Raw genomic sequence first — 23,437 nt, forward strand, 5'->3', positions numbered from 1 at the left:
CACATGCACACGTGGATCTGACACCACCAGGGGCACCGTGGGTCCCGGGCACGCGCGCAGACACGTGCGGTCGGTGTGGAGCCTCTGCAGGGCCGCCCGCACCTGAGCCATCCTGAGTGCCTCCTGCGGGAGACCTGGTGCCCTCTGGTGGGTGGCGTGTGGGCTGCTGCCCTGCCTGCTGCTCACGGCTTCCTGTCCCCTCAGGCGGAATGGCAAAGTCCAGCACTGCCGGATCCACTCCCGGCAGGACGCGGGCACCCCCAAGTTCTTCCTGACAGACAACCTCGTCTTCGACTCCCTCTATGACCTCATCACACACTACCAGCAGGTTCCCCTGCGCTGCAATGAATTTGAGATGCGCCTGTCAGAGCCGGTCCCACAGACCAACGCGCACGAGAGCAAAGAGTGAGGGAGGGGCCTGGGGCTGCGGGGCGGGGGCACGGACCTGGGGCGGGATGGGGGTATGGGCCTGGGGCAGGGTTGGGGCGCAGACCTGGGGCGGGATGAGGGTGTGGGCCTGGGGCAGGGTGGGGGCGTGGACCTGGGATGGGATGGGGGTGTGGACCTGGGGCAGGGTGGGGGCTCGGACCTGGGGCGGGATGGGGGTGTAGACCTGGGGCAGGGTAGGGGCACAGACCTGGGGTGGGATGGGGGTGTAGACCTGGGGCGGGGCGGGGGTGGGGGCATGAAACAGGGTTGGGGCGGGAGTGTGGGCCTGGGGTGGGGCGGAGTCGCGGACCTGGGGCTTTGGCGCTGGGCAGGGCTGACACAGATTGTCCGTCCACAGGTGGTACCACGCCAGCCTGACCAGAGCGCAGGCTGAGCACATGCTGATGCGTGTCCCCCGGGACGGGGCCTTCCTGGTGCGGAAACGGAACGAGCCCAACTCCTACGCCATTTCCTTCCGGTGAGGGGGTAGCCCTAGGGGGCTGGAGGCCTTGCAGGGCACTCCTGGTCCCGGCCCACTGACCCCGTGTGGCTCCTCTGTCTCTGTCAAGGGCTGAGGGAAAGATCAAGCACTGCCGTGTCCAGCAGGAGGGCCAGACCGTGATGCTGGGCAACTCAGAGTTTGACAGCCTTGTTGACCTCGTCAGCTACTACGAGAAGCACCCGCTGTACCGCAAGATGAAGTTGCGCTACCCCATCAACGAGGAGGCTCTGGAGAAGATTGGCACGGCTGTGAGTGCCTGGGGGCAGGGGGCAGGGTGCAGGAGACCTACCGGCCCTCCGGGAACTGCCAGGCTCACTGCAGGGCAGGCCAGCACCCAGCAGTCTCTGGGTGGATGTGAGGGACAGAGCGGCCCGCGTGCTGCCGGGGGGCCAGCCAGCCTAGCGGAGACCCAGGGAGGCGTCCCGGAGGGAGGGCCTCTGTGTGTGTCTGTGAGGCCAGGACGGTTGTGTGGGTGAGGAGGTAGGGAACAGGGGTTTCAGCAGAACTGTCCCTATGGGCCAGGGGGTGGGGTGGGGAGGGGAGGTCCCAGAGTTCACCCAGGTAGGGGGTCCACCTGGGGGGTGGGAGCACGGCAGGGCCTCATAGGCTACAGAGATGTGTTTGAGAAGGGCAGAGCCACGGGGAAGCCAGCGTGAAGGCAGGCTGTGGTGCAGGAGCCAGGATCACGGCCGCAGCGAGGACAGTGGGGCCCTGGCAGAACGTCCACTCGAGACTCTTGTCCTCAGTGGGCCCAGGTGGCCAGGGCGAGGGCCGCCCGCTGGGGCTGGGATCTGAGAGGAGGTAGGGGTGGAGGCGGCTTCTGGAGCCGCCTGGTCTCAGAGTCGTGGACAAGGTGGCCAAGATAAGAGTGAGGAGAGAGGAGGGGTGTTCTAGGCCCCTGAGGTTGGGAACCCTGGCGGACCAGGTGTGTGAAAGGGGCGGACAGGCGGCTTGTTGAGGAGGGGACATGGAAGCCAGCAGCTGCTTTCATTTCTGGGCACTAACACGGCCTGTCCTGTCCCATTTCCAGGAGCCTGACTACGGTGCACTGTACGAGGGCCGCAACCCTGGCTTCTATGTGGAGGCGAACCCTATGCCCACGTTCAAGGTACAGCCTTGGGCTCTGGGCGCAGGAAGCTGGGGAGGGTCCCCAGCTGTGGGGTGCAGGGCAGCCTGCGGTCTTTGTGCAGAAGTGGTATTTGTGGTTTTCCGAGGCCCAAGAGGTGTTGTGAAGTGTGTGGTTGGTGTATGACCACAGCTCTCCTGGGGCTGGCCCCAGCCACTGTCCCAGGGGTCAGCACTGACCCGTCCAGACTCCTCCCCGGGGTGACCCCCGTTTCCTCCCTGGTGGCAGCAGGCGGGGGTGGGGCACACTGGCTGCTGCTGAGCTTCCTCAGATAGGCGGATCTTCCTCTTTGGGGCTTTGTTTCTAAGGGGTGAGGATCTGGGCTCTTTTCCTCATTTTTCCTCATCAGTGGGAGCTTGGGACCAGATTCCTTCTCCTACTTTGAAGCTGCTGAATGGTGGAGTGCCAGCCACACCCCAAGCCATCCTGGTCTTAGAGGAGGCGCTCAGTACCTCCCATCCCAGCTTCCCGGTCTAACTCCTGGGGCTTGCGAGGTCCCCCCGAACCCAAAGGAGCTTCCCTCCAGAAGCCCTGGCTCACCTGTCCCCTTTGCCCTGGTGCCTCCTGCAGGCCCCGGGGAGAGTGGTCACAAGGGCTGGTGCACGTGCAGCCATGGGTGGGAGAGGAGGAGCGGGAGGCCTGTCTGCTGGACCAGGGCTTCTCTCCCGCAGTGTGCCGTCAAAGCTCTCTTCGACTACAAGGCTCAGCGGGAGGACGAGCTGACATTCACCAAGAGCGCCATCATCCAGAACGTGGAGAAGCAGGAGGGAGGCTGGTGAGCCCTCGAGAGCCCCTGCTGCAGGCCAGGCGTCCTGGGCGCTGGCCGTGTACACGCGAAAGGGGCTTGGGAGGCAAGGACCGGTGTGGGCCCCGATGCACCCGCAGAGCTGCTTCCTCTCGGGAGTTTGGGGTGGTCCCTGGGGTCAGCACCCTGCGGCTTCCATAGGTGGCGGGGTGACTACGGTGGGAAGAAGCAGCTGTGGTTCCCTTCAAACTACGTGGAGGAAATGGTCAGCCCGGCGGCCCTGGAGCCCGAGAGGGAGGTGAGAGCAGGGCCACGTCGGTGGGAGGGGATTCCCGTGCCCAGCCTCCTGCACGGCGTCCACCCCCCCGCACGCGCACAGCACTCCCGTGGTCCCATCACCACACGCAGGCCGCAGTCTGATGAACATGGGCCCCACGCGTGTGGTTTCATGTTCGTCTGTCGGGTGTATTTCTCACGTGCATGCAGGCATCCCCTCATGCACACAGCAGACTTGCTGACTCTGGGCTTTGCCTCCCTCAGCACTTGGACGAGAACAGCCCACTCGGGGACTTGCTGCGGGGGGTCCTGGATGTGCCAGCTTGTCAGATAGGTGAGCCCCAGCCCTTTCTCTGCCCCTCAGGTTTGGGCTGTCCCTGGTGGCTCTCTCCATGCCCAGAGAGAGGAAGCTGAGGGTTGGGCCCCACAGGCTGTCTTCGTTCTGAGCTCTCCCCACTCCTGGACGCCTCGGCACCCTCTGGCTCCCCATCCCCTGCCCCCCGGCTCTGAGGCCTGCGTGCTCGCCCTGTGCAGACACTGGGGATGATGCTGCTGGCGAGCTGAAGTCCATGGTCTTGGAGGGCTGGTCCTTGGCTGAGACAGGCTTAGAGGTGGGGACAGGGGCTCGTCTCTGGGCTGCCCGTCCTCCACCCTGAAGAGGAAGGGAGTGAGCTCTGCCCATGCCTGGGGTGGGGTGGGGGCTCAGCGCCGTGTCCCCAGCTCTCCTCTCCTCCCTCCCTCCAGCCATCCGTCCCGAGGGCAAGAACAACCGGCTGTTCGTCTTCTCCATCAGCATGGCCTCAGTGGCACACTGGTCCCTGGACGTGGCTGCCGACTCGCAGGAGGAGCTGCAGGACTGGGTGAAGAAGATCCGGGAGGTGGCGCAGACGGCGGACGCCAGGGTGAGCCTGTGCTGGTCTTCCAGCCGCGGGGCAGCCCCCGCTGCTTGGCAGGGGCTGGAGGGACACGCGTGCTCCACAGTGTGGCACGTTGGGGGTGTGTTGAGTTTGAGGTATACCCAAGACGTTCCTGAGTGGCTCTGCGTAGTGACCAGTTGGTATCAAGGGCAGAGGCGAGAGGCTAGGTCCTGGGCTGGAAGCAGGAGTAGGTGCCCAAGGTTTAGGGTGACGTGGTACAGGTTGGGAGCAGAGCGTGACCTCTGAGGACGCAGGTGTTGAGAAACGAGAGGCCGGGATGAGCAGGCCAGCGAGGCTGGGTGTCTGACGCGATGCGGGCCACAGAGCAGACAGCAGGGCCAGAAGCTCAAAGTGCTGGTTGTAGACGGCCGTGGCCGTGGGCGGTCACGGCTGGGTGGTATGGCAGTGGGCCTCGGCTGGTGGAAGGCAAGGGCGCCGCCTGTGCAGGGCAGGGCGGTGGAAGGACCAGCTTCTGGAGGTGAGAGGAGGGCGTGCTGGCTGGGGTCTGGGAATCCTGCAGTGGGGTGGAGGGGCTGCGGGACACACCGTGGCTGCCTTGGAGAAAGGATGCCTGCAGGCCAAGCCGAGAGGGCTGGGTGCGGAGGACTTAGAGTCAAGCAGGGCCTGGAAGGACCAGGCTGGAAGGATCTGGTGGTTGAAGGGATGGATCCTGGGGTCTGGGCTACGGAGGGAAGGAAGAGCTCGAGAACAGGAGCTGCTTCTGGAAGGAAGCGGGCCTCCATGAGTTCAAGGGCTGCACGGGGTGCTAGTGAGGGATGTGCTGGGGCTGAAGTCTGGCCGTGGTGGGTAGGTGGTGGTTTTGAGAAAGGAGAACTGCGAGGTGAGGGGTGAGGCTTCTGGGCCGGTGCTGGAAGGATGGTCCCAAGGACCCAGAGGACTGCGCCCACGTTCCCAGTGCAGTCAGTGCCCGTGGCAGGCCCAGAGCTGAGGACCAAGCAGCCCTGAGGTGCAGCCAGCCCAGTGCCCTGAAGTGTCTCTGGGGCGCAGGTGGTGTGAGGATCCCGGCCTCTGAAGCTGGGAGGATGTGTTGTCCTCAGGACGGTTTCTGGGGTGTGACTGAGGACAGCCGGGTCTGGAAGGTGCGAGTGGGCCATGCCCAAGGTGGCCGGGGGCTCCTCTCCCTGGGGGCTCCAGCCCGGGCTCAGGGCCCATGTGTCCCCAGCTCACCGAGGGCAAGATGATGGAGCGGAGGAAGAAGATCGCTCTGGAGCTCTCAGAGCTCGTCGTCTACTGCCGGCCTGTCCCCTTCGATGAAGAGAGTAAGGGTCCAGCCCGGGGTTGGGAGGGGGCTGGCCCCAGCAGCACCTGGATGGGCAGACTCTGAGCGCGCTCCCTGTTGGGCCCAGAGATTGGCACCGAACGCGCCTGCTACCGCGACATGTCGTCCTTCCCGGAGACCAAGGCCGAGAAATACGTAAACAAGGCCAAAGGCAAGAAGTTCCTCCAGTACAACCGCCTGCAGCTCTCCCGCATCTACCCTAAGGGTCAGCGGCTGGACTCCTCCAATTACGACCCCCTGCCCATGTGGATCTGCGGCAGCCAGCTTGTGGCCCTCAACTTCCAGACCCCAGGTGAGGCAGCGGCCGGGGGCAGGGTCCCGCCGGGCACTGGGGCTGGAGTCCACTGTAACCCACTCTTGCAGACAAGCCCATGCAGATGAACCAGGCCCTGTTCCTGGCTGGCGGGCACTGTGGCTACGTGCTCCAGCCCAGTGTCATGCGTGATGAGGCCTTCGATCCCTTTGACAAGAGCAGCCTCCGCGGGTTGGAGCCGTGCGCCATCTGCATCGAGGTGGGAAGGGGGCGCTCTGCTGGGCTGGTTCCAGGCACCAGGGCCGGGGGGCTGGCTAAAGTGACATGGGAGGGGTGCTGGACAATCCTGGAGCTTGAGGGAGACGAAGCCATTCTCTGAGGTGGGCGTGGGGCTTCAGGCCTGCACCAGAGGACTGGGCTCAGTGTGGCCAGTCCTTGGCTCTCAGGAGTCACGCGGTCCAGTAATACCAAACCATGGATAGCCACTGCCTGGCAGGAGTGGGCAGAGACAGGCAGGGAACTGGTGCCCCTGCCACAGGAATCGGCTTGATGGTACTTGCTAGAATGGGGGCTTGAACAGCACTGAGCCCCCATGCCGCCCTCTCGAGGCCCCAGGGGAGCAGCTGTGATGCAGGCGGCTTGGTGCTGTGGGGTGCAGGGGTTGTGGGCCCGAGTGGGTCTCAAAGGAGAAACGAGGACAGAGTGGGGGTGACCATGTCTTTTTTCCAGAGATTTCTACTTTTTTGTCCCGGGGGGAAGTAATTTAAACATTTTCGTGTTAAAATGCACATGGATTTAAGGAAGGTTAGAGTGCAAAAACTCACATGGGACTTCTGGGCAGTGTCCTGAGGGCCCAGCAGAGGGCGCACTGCCTCCGCCTCTCAGTGGGGACCGGGTGTGAGTCGGAAGGACCAGCCCAGGCCCATGCTTGCCTGCCTTACAGGTACTGGGGGCCCGGCACCTGCCGAAGAACGGCCGAGGCATCGTGTGTCCTTTTGTGGAGATTGAAGTGGCTGGAGCCGAGTATGACAGCATCAAGCAGAAGACGGAGTTTGTGGGTACGTCTCCCCTCCCCACACCCCCGGGCATGTCAGACCCCCTGCACCTGTGACTCCATCCTCCCAGCAGTGGCCTGAGGCCTTTTGCCCTTGCTTTTGCAGTGGACAATGGACTGAACCCTGTGTGGCCAGCCAAGCCCTTCCACTTCCAGATCAGTAACCCCGAGTTCGCCTTCCTGCGCTTCGTGGTCTATGAGGAGGACATGTTTAGTGACCAGAACTTCCTAGCTCAGGCTACCTTCCCAGTGAAGGGTCTGAAGACAGGTGAGGGCCCTTCCTCCACACCATGCCCACCGTGATCCGGCTCAGGGGTGGGGCAGCTTGCCGGCGTCCCCCTGGGCTAAGGGCCAAGCCTCCTCCCCCCAGGCTACAGAGCGGTGCCTCTGAAGAACAACTACAGTGAGGGCCTGGAGCTGGCCTCCCTGCTCGTCAAGATTGACGTCTTCCCCGCCAAGGTACCGGCGGGCGGGCGGGCGGAGGGGCGGTGCAGGGCCCGGCAGCCACTGAGCCCTGTGTCCCTGCCGAAGCAGGAGAACGGCGACCTCTGCCCCTTCGGGGGTGCGTCCCTGCGGGAGCGGAGCTGCGACTCGGGCCCGCTGTCCCACGGCCGAGCCCGGGAGGGCTCCTTCGAAGCTCGCTACCAGCAGCCCTTTGAGGACTTCCGCATCTCCCAGGAGCATCTCGCAGACCATTTTGACGGTCGGGATCGCAGGTGAGGGGTGAGGGCGAGGTGGCCTGGAGGAGGGGTCCTGAGAGGCTGAGGGGGTTGCTGGCTGCCCTCAGTTCCCCTCGCCCATCCCCCTGGGCTTCAACCCGCTGCCCGTCAGGATGCTCTTCCTCCTGCCCAGGGCCCCGCGCAGGACTCGGGTCAACGGAGACAACCGCCTCTAGCTGTGCCCCAGCCTCGCAGAGAGCAGCAGGTGCTGTGCTGTGCACGGAGAGGGGGCCGTGGACTGGTTCCAGGGAAGCAGCCTATGGGGCCGCCCTTCCTGGCCTCACCGCCTAGAGCCCGGATTCCAGCCGTGGACGCTAGATGAAAAGCACGCCATTAATGAGATGTATTCCTATTCTGGGCCTCCACGTCCCAGCCTTGGGTGAAGGCAGAAAACTGTTCTGTCTGGCCTTGAAGCACACACACCTGGCCCTGCCTTCTGGGGATGGAGCCTTCCGTCTTGGGACCACCACGGCCACTGCCTCTCGGAGAGAGAGGCTGCCTCAGCTGGCTGCACAGGAGGCTCAGGAGCTGCTGACATTCCTGAGAGGAGCGGAGCAGCAGCAGCCTCGCTGGGCTCCGGAGTCAACGTTTACACAGTCCTGCAGCTTTAAACCCCAGCCAGGCAGGGAGGGAGGGGAGGTGTCCTGGAGCCCGGGCGGAGGAGCACAGGGCCTGCCTGGAGAGCAGGGCACAGCACAAGGGCACGCTGCCCACGACCAGGAGTGCCACCCACCTGACTGACACAGAGCCTCGTGTGCAGGGCAGCAGTATTGGGCAGCCAGGCCGTGAGGGGCCTGTGGAGGAGGCCGAGGTGGCCCAGGGTGCCACCTGGGAGAGGGAGAGCGATAGTGAGTTGCAGGGCCACAGCTGCAGCGCCTCGGGGCCGTGGGAGGACAGCGACCCTGGGGCACCCACTGGGCCGCAGTTCCCCCTGCCTGCAGCCTGAGCGCAAGCCTGAAGGACCCGCTCACCAGGGAGCACATGTCTGTGGGCACTGGGCAGCAGGCGGCTCCTCCCACATCATCCGTGAGGACGTGCCTGTGTTTGCGTCACGGCCCCCCAAGAGCCAGAGCAAGAAGCCAGCTGGGTCAGGACTGATGGGCACCTATGGGCCCAGAGTGGAAAGGCCAATCCCCACAGCAGAGGTCCAGCTGGGCACTGGCCACCACGTGTTCAGGAAACGCCCTCTCAAAAGGAACATGTCCTCCCACAGCAGCTCAGCAGACCAGCCGTGAGTCCCAAATCAGAGTGAAGACCATTTTCCCTGTCACAGCAAGACACCTTGGATCGGAGTCTGCCAGACGACCCTGCAAGAGGACGCTGTCTGGGTGATCTCGAGCGTTTGTGAAACCAATCAGGTCCTGACGATAGACGGACGTGATGCTGGAGTGTGGACTTGTAAAGTTTATTTTTGCACACTCTGTCTCTCACGACCTTCATTCCTTCACGTAGGATGTATGATTTTCTATGTCTTCCACTTCTGACCTGAAAGCTGCTTGGTGGGGGGATGGGACTGGGGAAGCAAAGTGAACGAACTTATCTGCGCACTGTGGCAGACCTGTTACTTTTACGGATTTACAGCTCAGTTAACAGTGTTACCTTTTTAAGATTTCTATATACTCTTCAGAAGAACCACTGAGCCATTCAAGCCTTGTTATTATCTGATCCCAATAGTGATTCCATTTTCTATAGCTTTTAGGATAGACAATAAATTATTTAACATTATATTAAAACTTTCCATATCATGAACTGTAAACTGAAGGAAATCACAGTTTCTCAGAAAACGTATTGATTTATTTAAACTAATTCTGAAATGGTATTTCAAAGTACCACCTCCCAATCAGCTGTCCATAGCAAACATGTCTATATATGGTTGCCAACGTTTCGTTTATAATTTAAATGTTAATAAAAATTTTAAATTTTATTGAAAAAGCTTTCCTTCTGAAAAGGATTGTAAAAAGTGGAATTACTTCTCAATGGCACCATGATGACGTTCTGCTCTTCCTGCTGCTCAGCCTCAGCGGGTGAGGGGCGGGAGGCGAGGACGCGGAGCAAAGCCAGCCGATGACGCAGGTTTCTTTAAAGGCAAAGATGATGCGGGATGCTATCCCTCAGGAAGGAAGGAGGAATGAAGGAGCCGCTGGCTTTGCAGGGCACAGGCCATTGGTTATTGATGGACCCTGCTGCACCCATGGCAGGTTCTGCCCGGCTGGTGGAAAGATCCAAGGCAGGTGTGGAAGGCTGGAGGGGCGCAGCCCCACTTCTAAGGACGGGGGCCAGAGACCCAGCCTGTGGGCACGAAGGTACCTCAGAACAGCCAGCCCTGAGCTCGCGCCAACCTGCCGGTGAACCCAGGCTTGAGGCTGGTCGTTCGCTATGCTGCCCGCTTAAGATCTAACTGCCACACAAAGTTATTCTCATGTCATTTATCCTGTAACTTTTGAGTTCTTTCTGAGGCACGGGAACACCTGCTCCTCTCCAGAGACGTGTTAACCAGGGCTGCTTGCCTGGTGGTTATTCTGCAATAGAAGCAGGTGAGGAGGTTTTTTACTTCCCAGGTCCAGCAGACCTTCCCTCTGAGCTGCAACGCGGTGTGAGGCCACCCTCTCCCCCAGCTCACGTGCCAAGCATGAGGCAGCGTAGAGTGCTGCCCGCCTGCAAGCAGCCAGAGTCCCTTCCCAGTTCCGCAGAAACCGCTCCTTTAAAAACAAGGCCCACGCAGCATTCAAGTGTAGGTTTCTGGGTTATACTCGGGTTGCCTCTAGAGCTTGGGGCCGAAGTCTTTGTGCCTAGAATATGGTTTAAAGGGCCCTTCCCTTCCCTTCCTGTGGCTGTTTTTGTAGTGGTCTGTGCTGGTGGATCAAAAATGATGCTGTACAGAGAAGAGAGCTGCCTCCCTGTTGGATGCATGGGTGGGGATGGGCGTAATATGCCGGCCCAGGAAGCCTGAGGGTGATCATTGAAGAGACACAGGTAAGTGTAATCAGTTGGTTCTTAAAATGGCCATCATGTGACATACGGCCCTGGTGTGTGCAAGTATGTAAGTATGCAAGTATGGTCCCTGGCTTTGGAGAGGCCCAAGGTTTTGAAGACGAGCTCAAGGCAGGTTTTTTATAGAGTTGACAGTTCAGAGTATCCCTTTCCTATATGACAAGTCAGACCAAGACATGCATTTCCCAAGTTCTCAGATTTGGGGCCAGTCCTGGTCCATTGCAGGCCCCTCTGAGCACCACCCACTTGGAGAACTGGGATCGCAGTTTGAGATCCTTCCTGTTGTCCCTGAACTAGATGTAGCCAAAAGCCCTGCTCAGGTTCTCACTGTCGCCTCGGCTTTCTTGGCGCTTCGTGGTCTGACTCGGAGGAGGATGTCTTCCCCCTCGGACAAGAAGGTGGTAGGCAGGGATTAACGCAGTCTTCCTGACCCGTGTGTTCCCAGATTCTCGCGGGCAGGAGCGAGCTTTGCTGACCAGCGGTGGAAGAGGTGGTGGGTGGGGGGGGCCTGGGCTGGGGCCCGGGTGCACTGTCACGAGCCTGCCCGCTTTGATTTTACCCAGCGGGCCTGCTCCTTCACTGGCTCTGCTGTCGGGCGGCCCCACTGACTGGAGGAGACACCTGCCTTCGCCCTTCCCTGTAAGTTTCTTGATCCTTCTTCCTAGCAGAAAACTTGGCAGCAGATTCGCGCAGATTCACAGATTGAGCTTAACCCGAATTCCTCCAGACCTGACAATGGTTGAGTGACCAGGAGGCCCAGCATGGGGGTGGGAGCTGTGGGGGAGGCCCTCACTTCGGGTGGAAGTGTCCTGGCCCGCAGTGGGGAGTAGCCTGCTTCTCCACCTGCTCACACACAGCACCGACTGCAAGAGCAGGAGCTTTCTGCATCCAGAGCAACCCCCGACCCCTGCCCCCCCACCCCCACCTTTCCTGCCAGGAGGAGGCCTGAGTGGTTTCTGACCTCAGCCAGGGACACCACCCTTGACAAGGATCTGTGGTCTTGGTGCTGAGGGCAGGGCCTCCCTCCTGACCAGGCACATCCTGAACATCATTGCCCAAGGCTGGGCCTGGGGCTGGACACTCACTGGCCTTTCAGCTTGAGCTCATCCCCTCCCACCATTTCAGTTCTTGGGGGAAAAACAACTCTTAAGTGGCATTAGGTCACTGCACCAAAGGAGCTCGTAGAACAAAACAAGGTCACATCAGTTAAACTGATCAAGTCTGGTCTCAGCCCGAGAGCCCTCAGTGGCCCTTCTGGGGCCTGACTGGGGTTCTGTTCCCTGCTGGAGGCCTCTGCGGCTGCCTCAGGACACCCGCAGTGACCCTTGGCCACCCCTGCTGTCTACTCCGTCCATATGAACGGCCGAGCCTGCAGCCACCGTGGGTCGGCTGTTCAGGTTCTACACTCAGCTGGTCTTCCTCCCGAAGACTTCTTTTAGATTCCACACAAGTTCCTTCCCTAAGACTTAGGTCACCTCCAGAAGGGCCAGGTCAGGACCAGGACCTGGGATCCACTGGGGATCCCTCCTTACTATCTCTCTGCCCCTGGGGCTTTTTCAAGGGTCCTTTTTTCCTTTTGGCACAGGCCTTTAGGATCCCCCGTGAGATTCAATCACTGTGAACATTAGAGGCTGGGCTTTAATTCTGTTCCTTCAAGGCCCCAGGGCTTTAGGCTCATTTGCCAACCTCTCCTTAGCAAATGACAAGTTTCTCAGTATTTTCCTCCAGGAAGTGTCTTCTCACTGGATGCCTGACAGCTCTAGGTCTGACTCAGTTTCCCTCTGTTTAGCATCAGTCCATGGGTGCTGCAGTCCTTTATCTAGTGACCCAGCCGGCTGGACACGGCGAGCTGGAACTTACCCGGAGCGCCCGAGGGAAACTGCACTGCTCGTCCCTCCGAGTTGCTGGTCTTGCCTACAGAGTAAGTCCAGAGATGTCAGTGTTCTCAGCCTTTTTTCTGATTCCCCCACAAAACAGTCCACAGGTTTGAAATGTATTTACATTTTTATTTAGGAGCAATCAAAAGATTTAAAGTACCATTTCGGCCCATTTCAAATTGTACAAGCAGTTTGGCCCTGTTCCCCTCCCTTATCCAAATCCACAGATACAAAATCTAGGAAATGTGCAATTTGCATCTTAGAAATAGCAGCATCCCCACAGGGGACCTTGTGAGGCCTGGAGACTCAGCCCAGAGGGCAGCCCCCTCCTCCTGGCCCAGCACAGCCGCCGTCCAAAGGCAAGTTCCAACTTTCTGTTAAAAACACCTTCCTGGGGTGAGGACTGCGCTTCCGCCAGGCCTGGTGACAGCCCGCGTGGGCCTGTGCCTCCCTCGCCGGAGGAGGAGGGCCCTGGACGGACGGAATAGGGCAGTGGCCTCTTAGCACCAAGATGATGGCTGCTGCGGCGGCTCTGGGGCAAGAAGCGCACCTCCAGCCAGCTGCCCCTGCCCTCCCGGCCTTCCTCCCACAGCCGCCCTCGCCCGCCCTCAGGGAACAAAAGGTCTGTGCTGAAGACCAACCCGTGAGTGGGCGGCAGAAAACCAGCCACCAGGGAGGCAGACAGACCCTGCTCACCTCTGGCAACCTCTGGCCTGGCACAGAGGCTGCGCTCAGTGCACTTTCAGTCGACTGCGCAGACAGGGATGAGGGAGTCTCCAACAACGATGGCACAGTCCGGCCCCCTGGACACACTGAACGAAGTGGTGCTGGGGAGCTGGGCAGGAACCCACTGCTCAGGGGTGACCCCCTCTCCCCTCAGCATCACCCTACAGCCTGCGACCAGGCCGCATCCACCCAGGGGGGCGCTGGCTCTCCAGGCCACAGGGGCAGCAAGCTGGACGGGAGAGCTGGTGGGGCAGGACCCAGGGTGAGGGACAGCGTCCCCGAACACGAATCGCAGGACAAGCAGGCACCCTGAAAGGGTCCTGACCGGGAAGGACCAGACTGTGGGCCTGCAGCTTCCTGTCCTCTGTGACTCCTGGACTGTCCACCTCCCGCTCCAGTCACATGGGGGCCTTCAGACCGTCCCCTCACCAAGGGGAGGGACAGACATCGTAAATTAGCCTCAGCTGAGAGATGCTTCTCACCTCCCCTGCCCAGGGGGGCAGAGCGGACTCCTGGAGGAAGACGCGCTCTCCAGGTAAATGCCCAGACTCCCTGCAAGAACCTGCCTGCCAGGAGACACAGCCAGAGAGGCTTGGCCGGGCGAGGACAGCAGGGGAGGGGCTGCACCGATGCCCCGCGTCCAGCAACCCAGGTAGGACTCAGCACCTGGGAGAGCGGGAGCCAGGCCCACCCTCATCCGCAGAGCCGCCAGCGCCAGGTGCCCACCTGCTCTGGCCTCTGCCCCACGCGGGCTCCCACTATCGGGCTCCAGTCTGGTGCTGGCCAGGGCCTCTGTGCAGAGGAGGCCAGGTTTGCACGCTGGTCACAGGTTTAAGAGCAGGCAGCCTGTCCTCTCCAGGCAAGCGCTCCTCTGCTTCTCCTCCCACCCAGATGCCAGGTCAGCCCTGAGGGGAAGCTGCGTCTGCCCTCACCTCCCTGCCCCCAAGTGTGACCAGAGCTGGGGACACAGATTCCAGCAGAAACGAACTACACACGAGGCCCGTGGGTTCACCTAGACCTAGAGCCGGGCAGCAAGCTCCATGCTACACAATCGCTTCACCCTCCACTCCACATCCGTTCCGCCTGTCGCGAGGCCGCCTGTAGCCACCCCAGCCCATGTCACCCGGCCCGGCTGTTATGAATGGAGCCAGGACACGCACGGGGGGGACCCCAGACTGAAGCCCTGCTTGGGGAGGGGACTGTTGAGGAGAGAGGGGGCCCTGCTCACCCCACGTTTTCCGGTGTTGGCGCTTCTGTGCATGCAGATGCCCTCTAGCCCCCAGGCATGGGCAGGCAGGTGGGGAGGGTCTGTGCTCCTGGGAACAGAAGCAAAGGCAGCGGGTGTGGGAGCACAGGACAGGGGACCAGTGGCTGAGAAGAGGACACAGCCCGTGACTCTCCTGACCAGGGCAGCTGCTGGCTTCGGCCTGCAAGGGCTGCCCGCGTCCAGAGGCCTTTTCTCTAGCACACAGCTGAGCCTTGCACAGTTTAGTCGTCACACAAAAGGTAAGACCGGCACCCCGGGTGAGTCTAAGCATAGAAAAGGGGGGAAGGAGCTTTAGGAGGAGCCCAAACTCCAGGTTTTATGATTTTTTCCTTGGCTGGCTCGTCTCTCCTGCAAAGTGCATTTATCCACTTGGGCTGCAATCTTTGAATGGACAAAAGCCGCTCCAGCTGGAGGAATTTGGTCCGAGAAGAGAACAGGGAGACGAGGCAGCAGGGCCCGGGACGGGGCAGCAGAAGCAGGGAGCTGTCAGCAAAGATGTGCACACAACGGCTGATGCTGTGCCTCTGCAGAAGGCAGCCTGGCACCCAGGGAGGGGACACAGGACCTGCCACGAGACCACAGACTGAGCTGGACAGAGCCCACGGCATCTGTGTCTTGGCCCGGACAACACATGGGGCTTCAGGTGGGAAGGCCTCCCAGGCCCATGAGTGCCTGCAGGTGCCATCTACGCCACCCACCCTCGCCCACCTCCCACCTGTGCTCCCGACAGTCAGCCTTGAAAGGAGCTTGGGTCACACAGGGCCACCCTCCCCAGGTGCCACGAGTGCCCCAACCTGGCTTTCCACTTCAGGACCCCAGGGCTCCCGACAAAGAGAGCCCACTTTCCAAATCAAAAAGCTCAATAGTCAAGAACTAAAATCCATAATCAAAGTATGAAAGTATATGTAACATAAATCCAGGTTTCCTGTATCAGAATGGCAATCTGGTCTCACCTGTTCAAACTGGATCTACAACCCCGTGTAAAAAATACAATAAACCAAACATGTACAAGACAGGCAACAAGAAACACTGACATGGTTCACCATCTCTGATGAGTCCAAGTGCAGACAGAGAAGAGGGGAGAGATGAGTCACCTTACAAAAATGGGCTTTTCTTCAGGAGAGACTAGCCCCAGCCTACTTCCCTGAACTCTGCAGCCCAGAGACTGCCTCCTACCAGAGGCGACATCACAGTCTACCCTCTGCTGGGGTGCAAACCCGCGGTGACCCGCCTGGCCACGGGGCCCTCCCTCTGCACCCCGGCTCTGGCTGCCGTGGGTGCGTCTCTGCCCAGTTGGCTGTGTTCCTGCTTTTGCCCCCAGGGCCCCAGGTATCTTCAGACACCCATTCGATGACCCAACTATCTCTGTCTCCTTCAAGCATGCAGCCGAGCCCCCACCTAAGTCACTCAGATCCAAGAGCACAGGAAGGAGGGTCTGGCCAGCTTGGGTGGTCTCACTGCTTGGGTCGGGGGGAGGTCAGGCAGGGCCCGCGTCTGTGAGAAGACCTGCCCGCAGGTAGCACGGTGACTTTCCCACCTTTTAAGGACCAGCTGGTGCTGAGGCAGGGTCACTGTGTCCTGCATGAACTTGTCCACCATGTGATTTATTTTCTGTGCTTTGCTGTTTGGGTTGTAAATGACATGTGAATACAAAAGAAGAAAAAAGAAGATCCTCTCTGGAGACAGCCCTCAGCTGGGGCACACAGGGCTCTGGGACGCAGCCATTGGAGCTGGCTTCGCACGGCGGCCCCGCCCACCCCCAGCACCCACGTGCCACCATGGTCTCGTGTGCACGCCAGGTGTACACGTCACCAGGAAAGCATCCACTGAGCATCCACTGCATATGGATATATGTGAATTAATCTGCATGTACATAAACACTACAGGAAAAGTTCCAGGCGTCTGTTCTCTGATAGAAGGCAACCACTCGCCATTCTTGGCAATTCTCCACAGAGGCTTTGGGGCTAAGTAGCTTCACACCCAACATGAAAAGGACACAAAAACAGGTTGCAGAGCACGCCAAGCCCTCACATGCGACCTGTTTACCAAAGGAGAGGTGGTCCCTCATGGGACGGGCAAGTGGGAGAAGACACTTGGGAGGAACAGTGGCTCTGGGGCTTTTGGTTTCCACAGAAAAGCCTCTCCCGGAGGCAGAAGGGGCGAGCACCACCTCCATGCTGGGAGCCACGCCCATGCGGTGCCTGCCGGGCCTGGTTCTGGGGGGCAGGTGGGGAGGAGGGCCGTGGAGAAATACCCCTAGCATTTCTCACCACAGCCCCTGCCGTCCCTCTGGGGTCTCCTGATGCTGCCCACTGGCCTGGGCCCAGGAGGAGCACCCAGGCCAGCAGGGGGTTTCCGGGAGCTTCACTCTTTACCTGCTGCTTGCAGAGCGGCTGGTCTTGGGGATACAGGGATTTACTGCTGAGCACAGCTTTGTAAGCAAGTTTCTCAGGGTTACAGAGGCACCTCTTCCTGTGACTTTTCTCAATTAAAAAAGCGGATATGATGGTTCGGCTAACATAGAGATCGTGTTTCCAAGTTCGGGGATATAAATACAGAACTTTAAAAACCTCACAAGGACCTGTCCAGCCAAGTCCAGCACACCAGCCAGGCCCCAGGTGTGGGGCCAGGACTCGGACTTTGTCGGGAACCCCACACACAGGTCTCTGTGCTGAGGACCACCCCGGCTCTGATGGTTCCGAGAGGCCCCCGAGCCCCGCCAGTTCTTGCTCTGACAGGTTGAGCCTGGGTCTTCCTTCCCAAACCAGAGGCGGCTGTGGAGTGAGTATCGACAGGGCTCTGGAAGGCCGCCAGCAGCTGTGGCCTTCACTCCCATCGCCCATCCCTGTTTCTCTTGTCATTTTTCCTCTCTAAAGATGTCTAGACTGAAAAAAAAGCGGCACATAGGTCAGGACATCAGGCTTGACCGGTGTTTCTTTAGTCGATCCGATCACTGAAGAGTTATGGTCCATGAGTCAAACTCTATGAAAAAGCAGAACTGCTGTAACAGCTTACGAGAGTGTGAGCATCAGACACTAACCACATACCCGCTCTGTTTATTAAACCGCCGGGAACACAGGCTCTGCAGTGATCATCCCAGGAGGCGAGGCGAGCCCACTGTGCGGTTTGCGGGTCACCGCTGAAAGGGCCAAGGTCTCTTCAAAGGCGCTGCCTTCCTCGAGGACCACAAAGGAGGCCCGCGGCTGCAGATGCGGTGACCCCAGCCCGACCGTGGAAGGTGTAGGCACGCGTGGCCCAGCGATCTTGAGAGAGCAGACACGGGGCGTTTCCAGAGATGATGTAAGAGACCATGGGCTGCTAACCAGAGTTTCTAGGTAATAAACGTGTCTGCAATCTGACGTTTTACTAAACGTGTATAGGCAGATTTATATGTTAAAACCTTGATTCTGTGTCTATGAATATGAAATCTGAACTATTTATTCACTGGAAGGCAAAGGAGAAGTCCTACATTGTGGGCAGGAGAACTGGCAGATGCGTCTCCCCGCTCGCGGGTGGTGGCGGGCTGGGTGGTGGCAGGCTTGGCTGCATGGGGGCCTGGGCAGGCCAGGGGCTGGTGTGGCCTCGGCCTGCGGCAGCAGAGAAGGGCTGGGCCCTTCCAAGCGGCGGCAGCCTCCCAAGGCTGGCCGGTCCTTCACAGCCATCAGTTCCCGTTCAGTCTGTTTCTGAGGAGAAAACACAGGCCTGTCACCTCCACGTGAAGCACCAGAACGGCCCGCCCTCCCACGTCGGGGACTTCATCCAGAAGCTCGGGCTGCCCACCAGCCTCCCTGCCCTCCAGCCCGAAGGAAGGTGGGGCAGAGGACAGGATGCTGGCCGCACCTAGCAGGGCCTGGAGCCTCCCTTCGGCAAACCTAGGCCTGAGGCTGGGCTGGGAGCCTGACTTTCGGGCCATAAACCCTTGCCACGCACCACCTCCCCTTCACTGCTCACTCGGCAGGGCTGCTTCCTGACATGTGTCCCACTGATGCCTTCATCTGTTGTGGGGCAGGGAGCGGCTGCAGAGAGACCCTCACCCAGGATGCTTGCGGGAGGTGAGGGGGGGGGCAGTGTTGAGGATGGCTCAGAGGAATCAGCTACAGAGAGACCAGCCCTCCGTGTCCCCCTGGGTGCCTGTCTCGGCCAGAAGAGGACGATGCTACAAAGACACGGCCAGCCTGGCCACCCCTGCTCTGACCCACCCAGGACACCAGCTCTTCACTCACAGTTGGAGTTACCTGCTGAGGGGAGCCAGGGCTGGTGATTCAAACCCATTTATCCCAAATCCAGGTTATCATTTTTAATTGTGGTCAAATACACATACCATAAAATCGACTTGTTTCAACCATTTTAAAATGTACATGAGCACATTTCATAATCGTTGTACAACAACTACCAGGCTATTTCCAGCCATAAGAATGTAATTCAGGGGAATAGCAATTAAAAAAAAAACCTAAATAAATTAGTGGGTTCTCATCCCAACAGTCTGCCATTTTGTTGGCAGAGCCAAAGCCAGGGGTGGGCAGGCCTGATGCTGGAGAAGGTGCCTGAGGCAGCCAGGCCTGTGGGCCCACGCCTGTTCCCTGGTGCCCGTGACACCCGCCGTGGTGACCCCATTGACTCACGGGGGCCTGCAGAAAACAAGGCGACGTCCAGAAAAACCCAGGCCTGGAACAAACTTCTGAAAGCCCACAAATTACAGAAGCTGAGAATTCAGATACTTCCTTGGTTTCCACAGCCTCCCATAAAGAGATGAGAGAGCTGCATCATAAAAAAGGCTGAGCACTGAACAACTGATGCTTTCCAATTGTGCTGGGGAAGTCTTGAGAGTCCCTTGGACAGCAAGGAGACCAAACCAGTCAATCCCAAAGGAAGTCAACCCTCAATATTCACTGGAAGGGCTAAAGCTCCAATACTTCAGCCACCTGATACAAAAAGCCAACTGTGGAGAAGATTGAAGGCAGGAGGAGAAGGGCACCACAGAGGATGAGATGGTTGGATGGCATCACTGACTCAATGGATACAAGTCTGAGCAAACTGGGAGATGGTGAAGGACAGGGAAGCCTGGGGTGCTACAGTCCATGGGGTCGCAAAGAGTTGGACACGGCTGAGCGACTGAACACCACCTTGCTCCTGGCCAGCCTGTGACAAGGCCACCCGTGAGGAGGGTGGGGAGAGGAGGGAGAGGCCAGGAACTCAGGGGTCAACACCTGAGAAAACCAACACCGGATAATGTGATGTGTCTGAGGCGTCAAACTGTCTTCAATAAATAACCTTCTAAAGCTTTCTTTCAAGTACTAGTGTCCTGATCCAAAGAAGCTGAGAAACAAATTCAAGCTTTGGATTCTGTATATCTAAGACGGAAGAGGAGTCTCCATGTCCTCTACATCAGGAAGAAATACAGAAATGCAAGGTACAGGATTTTTCACCCTTTAAAAAAAAAAAAGCACTTCATGTATCTAAGGTCAGTGAAAGGCTCCCTCTGCTTTTGTTCCCCACTTTGGGTTGAATTTCCTCATCAGGAATAGACAGGCCTATTTTGTCTCCTGCCTGGTAGCTTGTCTGGCTCAGGTGATGTTCTGACTTATTCTCTCCTTTGGCTAAGAAATGATTAGAGAAGTGTGGATTCACTGGTGGATTTGCTGTGCTCCTTCCTTTCCCTGAACATGTTTAACAAACGCAAAATGAAACAGACCCAATAGTCAACCCTTCATCACAGATGCTCGAATGGGTTCTGCTGCCTGGTGTCCCTGGAAGCAGCCAGACAAGGTGGTCCTGCTGTCAGAGAGCCTGAGAAATAGCAGCTACCCCAGCCCTAGACTCAGCTCCCCGCCACCCAGTGCCCTGGCACCCTCAGAGGACGGCACAGTCCTGGGGGGCTCCTTACCCAGCTGAGGTCCAGCCTGGGGACTCTGCGTGTCAAAGGGCTCTGCGCTGGCCTCAGGGGCGCTGGGCTCCCACGACTCACTGTTTTCAGACACCTCCACATAGGCGTCACCCAGCCCTTTGTGAAGGGCCGCAGGGTCGCCGGCGCAGGGGCCCTGGCCCTCGCTGCCCGTGTCGGCCACAGCCCGGGTCTCCTCACCCATCTTCTCGGCAAACCACTGCTTGACCTGCTGGGCGCTCATCTGGGTCTTATCGCACAGGCTCTGCAGGTCCTGCTCATACAGCATCCTGTGGGTCACGTAATAGTCCTGCAGCAGCTCCCGGTTGCCGGGCGCAATGACTAGCAGCCCGGGGGGGAAGTTGCCCCTCTTGTAGTCTTCGTACCACTTGAGCTGGCCGTTCTTCAGGGCGTACCGGCTGTCCCCAAACCAGCGCACCACCTCGGGCCGCGGCAGGCCCGTCTGGGCCATGATGGAGTCGTAGTCCTGGGTGCTGGGCCACTGCGTCTGCACGAAGAGCTGCCGCAGCAGGTGCCGCTGCTGGGCCGTCTTCTTGCAGCCCGCCTTGCCCGGTGGCTGCTCCGCCAGCTTGCCGGGCGCCTCGTCCTCAGGCTCGCAGACGCCCAGCCCCACGAGCTCGCCCTTGCCGTTGGCCTCTGTCACCCGCAGGTTCTTGAGGTTGATTTTGATGGGGCTGACTTTGCGTTCGGCCAGCGAGTGGCCACTGGGCGCTTCTGGGGAGCCATTTTCCCCGGCTAAGCCCTCCTCCCCCTCGGTCTCAGCGGCCTCCTCCTCCCCTGGAGAAGCCCCCTCCTCGGCCTTCTTGGCCTCCTCAGCACTCACTTTTTTCCGTCTCTCTGAAAACCAGCCATCAATCTCCCTGCGGGTCATTTTGGTCTCAGTCCTCAGGCGGTCCAGCTCCTCGTCCAGGGGAAGGGGGTTTTGTGCAAAACTGCTCTCCAGGGCTCTGAGCTGCTCGGGGGCCCGCTCCTTGTATTTGGTTGGTGTGAAGTCGGGGGTCTGGTGCCAGGACTGTCGCTTGGCAGAAGGTGGGGTGGCCAGGGTGGCCGCTGTGGGGAGGCAGGTCACCTCGGGGGCCTTGCACGATGGGGAGAAGGGTGCCTCGGGCACAGGGTCGACGAGCAGGGTGCCGTGCTCTCCAGGCAGTCCAGCCCTGGAGCCCTTGAGGTTCCGGCAGTGGTACCTGCGGTCGCTGAACCACTTGCGCACCTCCCGGGTGCTGAGACCTGTCACTTTGGTCAGATGCTCCACTTCGCTCTGCCCTGGGAACTGGTTCCGACAGAAGCTCCCTTTCAGAGCTGACAGCTGTTCATGAGACTTCTTGTTCTTGTAGATGCTGGCATCGAGGAAGGCTTGGGAGGTGATGCTAGGGCAGGCTGTGAGGAGCGACTGGGCGGCATTTACCACCTTCACGGCCGATGTCGTATTTGAACACACGGTGTTAATGGGTGCGACAGCGGGTGGCTTGGGGACAGAGGTGACTGCCAGGGGGAGAGAGGAGCTAGGGGCCTGCAGCCCATTGGCCATCAGAGGCTGAGTGACCAGAAGTCCCCCCGCCGCGCCCTCCGGCTGCCCCACCACATGCCCAGGCAGAGCGGCCTGGATGAGGTGCTGGACATTGCCACTGCTGGCAACCAGGGGGGTGTTGAGGACGGTGATGGTGGGCTGGGGCACCGACTGGATGACAGTGTTGAACATCTTTTTCCGAGCGTCCTCAATCTCCTCTGGGGACCAGCTGATGCCCTGCTTCAGCCTCTGGGCGGTGAACCAGATCTTGAGCTGTTCCTCCGGGTACTTGGTGACCACAGTCAAATAGCAGAGCTCGGCTTTGGTTGGGTAGGGGAACTTGTGGAAGGAGTTCTTCAGAAAGCTGTTGGAGTCCATGGCCGCATTGTACGTGGGAATGCTGCTCAGCGGGATCATCACTTTGGGGAGGGACCTGGCGGTGGGCAGGGGCTGCTGGGCCTGTGGGGGTGGCTGCTGCAGGGAGAGGAGCTGGGCGATGCCCGCAGGCAGCACTGGCACCGTCCCCAGCAGGGGCCCGTTGGCTGAGTGGGGGGGCTTCGCGGGGTTGGTTGAGGCCTGGCTGGTGGGGGCCGCACCATTGACAAAGGCGTGGTCCCCCTCTTTCACCTCCGTGTCCCCAGCTGGAGGGTTTGGTAAGCCCTCCCCGGTGGGCTGGCTGGGCACGTTCTCCTTGAGCGTGTGGATCTTCTTGGCTTCAGCTTTGCCTTTCATTATCTTCATGATTGGGGTCTTGGTGATGATGATTTCCGCCTGTCCATCCGTCCCCTCCACATTTGGCTCCCCTGACAGGTCAGGAGGGCTGGTGCCCTCGGGGACACTCTGCTCCACAACCATGTGATTGTCTGGCTTGGCCACATTCCACACAAAGCTGGCTTCCCCCGAGTGACACTTGGCGTTGTGCAGAGAAAGCCCCTCGGGAGTTTTTGCCAGAAAGCTGCATTCAGTGCATACAAAGGTTGGGTCTTTGTTAAAGTCTGTGTGCTCTGAGCTCAGATGTCCCACAAACTGGGTTATGTCCTGGGATCTGAAGTCACAGTATTTACAGGCATACGCGTAGCCGTCCAAGGTGCTCCGGTGCCCGTTGGCAAGCGAGGGGACATCGGGACCACTGGCGCTCTGGGTGGCCTCGGTGCTGGTGGCAGGCGCTTCCGGGGGCGGCTCCTGGGGGGGCCCCTCGGGCCCGGGCTCTGCGGGCGGGGCCTCGGCACTGGAGCTGGGCAGCACCACGGTCTTCACAGGGATCATGCACGGGGTGGTGGACTTCCTCTTGCTGGCCATGACGACCGTCGTGCTGAGTGATCAGTGGGCGACAGCTCCTCCCGCTGGGGGTCTCACAGCACGGCTTCCAGCTGCTCCATGAGGCCCAAAGGAACAGCTTCCGAGGGCTTCTTCAGTTGTTGCCAGAAAACAGGTTTTCCCTGTTAAACCTGGGGAGGAAAAAAAGAGAGGTGAGGCTCTCCCAAGCTGTGTGTGTATCCCCGCTTCCCAGACTCTGCTGCTTGCCTCCGGTCACCGGGGCCTTCTCCCGAGGAAGGCAACAGCACCTTGGATGGAACATTCCAGTCGGGACCCCCTTAAGCACAAAACAGTGCCCCGAAGAGTGATGTGGTTCACCCCGACACCACGGGACAGACTTCAGCCATGTGTTTCTGTTTTGTGTTTCCCTCTGTTTGCTCGCATAAAATAACTCAGATTTGAAAACGACAACAACAAAAATAATCCTGTTCTGGACCTTCAAATGAATTCTGGCCATGTCAGAGCGAGAACAAAAGATCCTAGTGTAATTCTTGTTTAAATGTTTGGGCCAATAAGGGTTTTCTTTTCA

At 59.4% G+C, this 23,437-nt stretch overlaps 2 protein-coding genes across 9 annotated transcripts in view; one reads left to right on the forward strand and one right to left on the reverse strand.

Moving 5' to 3' along the window:
• The window catches only part of PLCG1 (phospholipase C gamma 1), a 32,933-nt gene extending 23,733 nt beyond the window's left edge, over positions 1–9,200 (forward strand). For 2 of the 5 annotated variants that reach the window (XM_052650561.1, XM_052650565.1), the window contains 16 exons: positions 205–405; positions 788–907; positions 999–1,179; positions 1,962–2,039; positions 2,729–2,832; positions 3,004–3,100; positions 3,343–3,412; positions 3,823–3,980; positions 5,179–5,275; positions 5,363–5,587; positions 5,659–5,807; positions 6,492–6,606; positions 6,709–6,870; positions 6,973–7,061; positions 7,134–7,318; positions 7,434–9,200. In XM_052650561.1, the coding sequence (XP_052506521.1) occupies positions 205–405; positions 788–907; positions 999–1,179; positions 1,962–2,039; positions 2,729–2,832; positions 3,004–3,100; positions 3,343–3,412; positions 3,823–3,980; positions 5,179–5,275; positions 5,363–5,587; positions 5,659–5,807; positions 6,492–6,606; positions 6,709–6,870; positions 6,973–7,061; positions 7,134–7,318; positions 7,434–7,497 (2,095 nt within the window). In that variant the 3' untranslated portion in view covers positions 7,498–9,200. The remainder of the gene's footprint in view (positions 1–204; positions 406–787; positions 908–998; positions 1,180–1,961; positions 2,040–2,728; positions 2,833–3,003; positions 3,101–3,342; positions 3,413–3,822; positions 3,981–5,178; positions 5,276–5,362; positions 5,588–5,658; positions 5,808–6,491; positions 6,607–6,708; positions 6,871–6,972; positions 7,062–7,133; positions 7,319–7,433) is intronic. The other 3 variants (XM_052650564.1, XM_052650563.1, XM_052650562.1) reach the window with 3 other exon arrangements.
• Positions 9,201–12,306: 3,106 nt separating this feature from the next.
• The window catches only part of ZHX3 (zinc fingers and homeoboxes 3), a 116,352-nt gene continuing 105,221 nt past the window's right edge, over positions 12,307–23,437 (reverse strand). For all 4 annotated transcript variants that reach the window (XM_052651126.1, XM_052651124.1, XM_052651125.1 and 1 more), the window contains exons 3-4: positions 20,067–23,039; positions 12,307–17,865 (exon numbers count right to left, since the gene is read on the reverse strand). In XM_052651126.1, coding sequence (XP_052507086.1) covers positions 17,855–17,865; positions 20,067–22,890 — 2,835 coding nt within the window. In that variant the 5' untranslated portion in view covers positions 22,891–23,039 and the 3' untranslated portion in view covers positions 12,307–17,854. The remainder of the gene's footprint in view (positions 17,866–20,066; positions 23,040–23,437) is intronic.

Source organism: Budorcas taxicolor, chromosome 13 (assembly GCF_023091745.1).
Source record: "Budorcas taxicolor isolate Tak-1 chromosome 13, Takin1.1, whole genome shotgun sequence".
NCBI classification, from domain to species: domain Eukaryota; kingdom Metazoa; phylum Chordata; class Mammalia; order Artiodactyla; family Bovidae; genus Budorcas; species Budorcas taxicolor.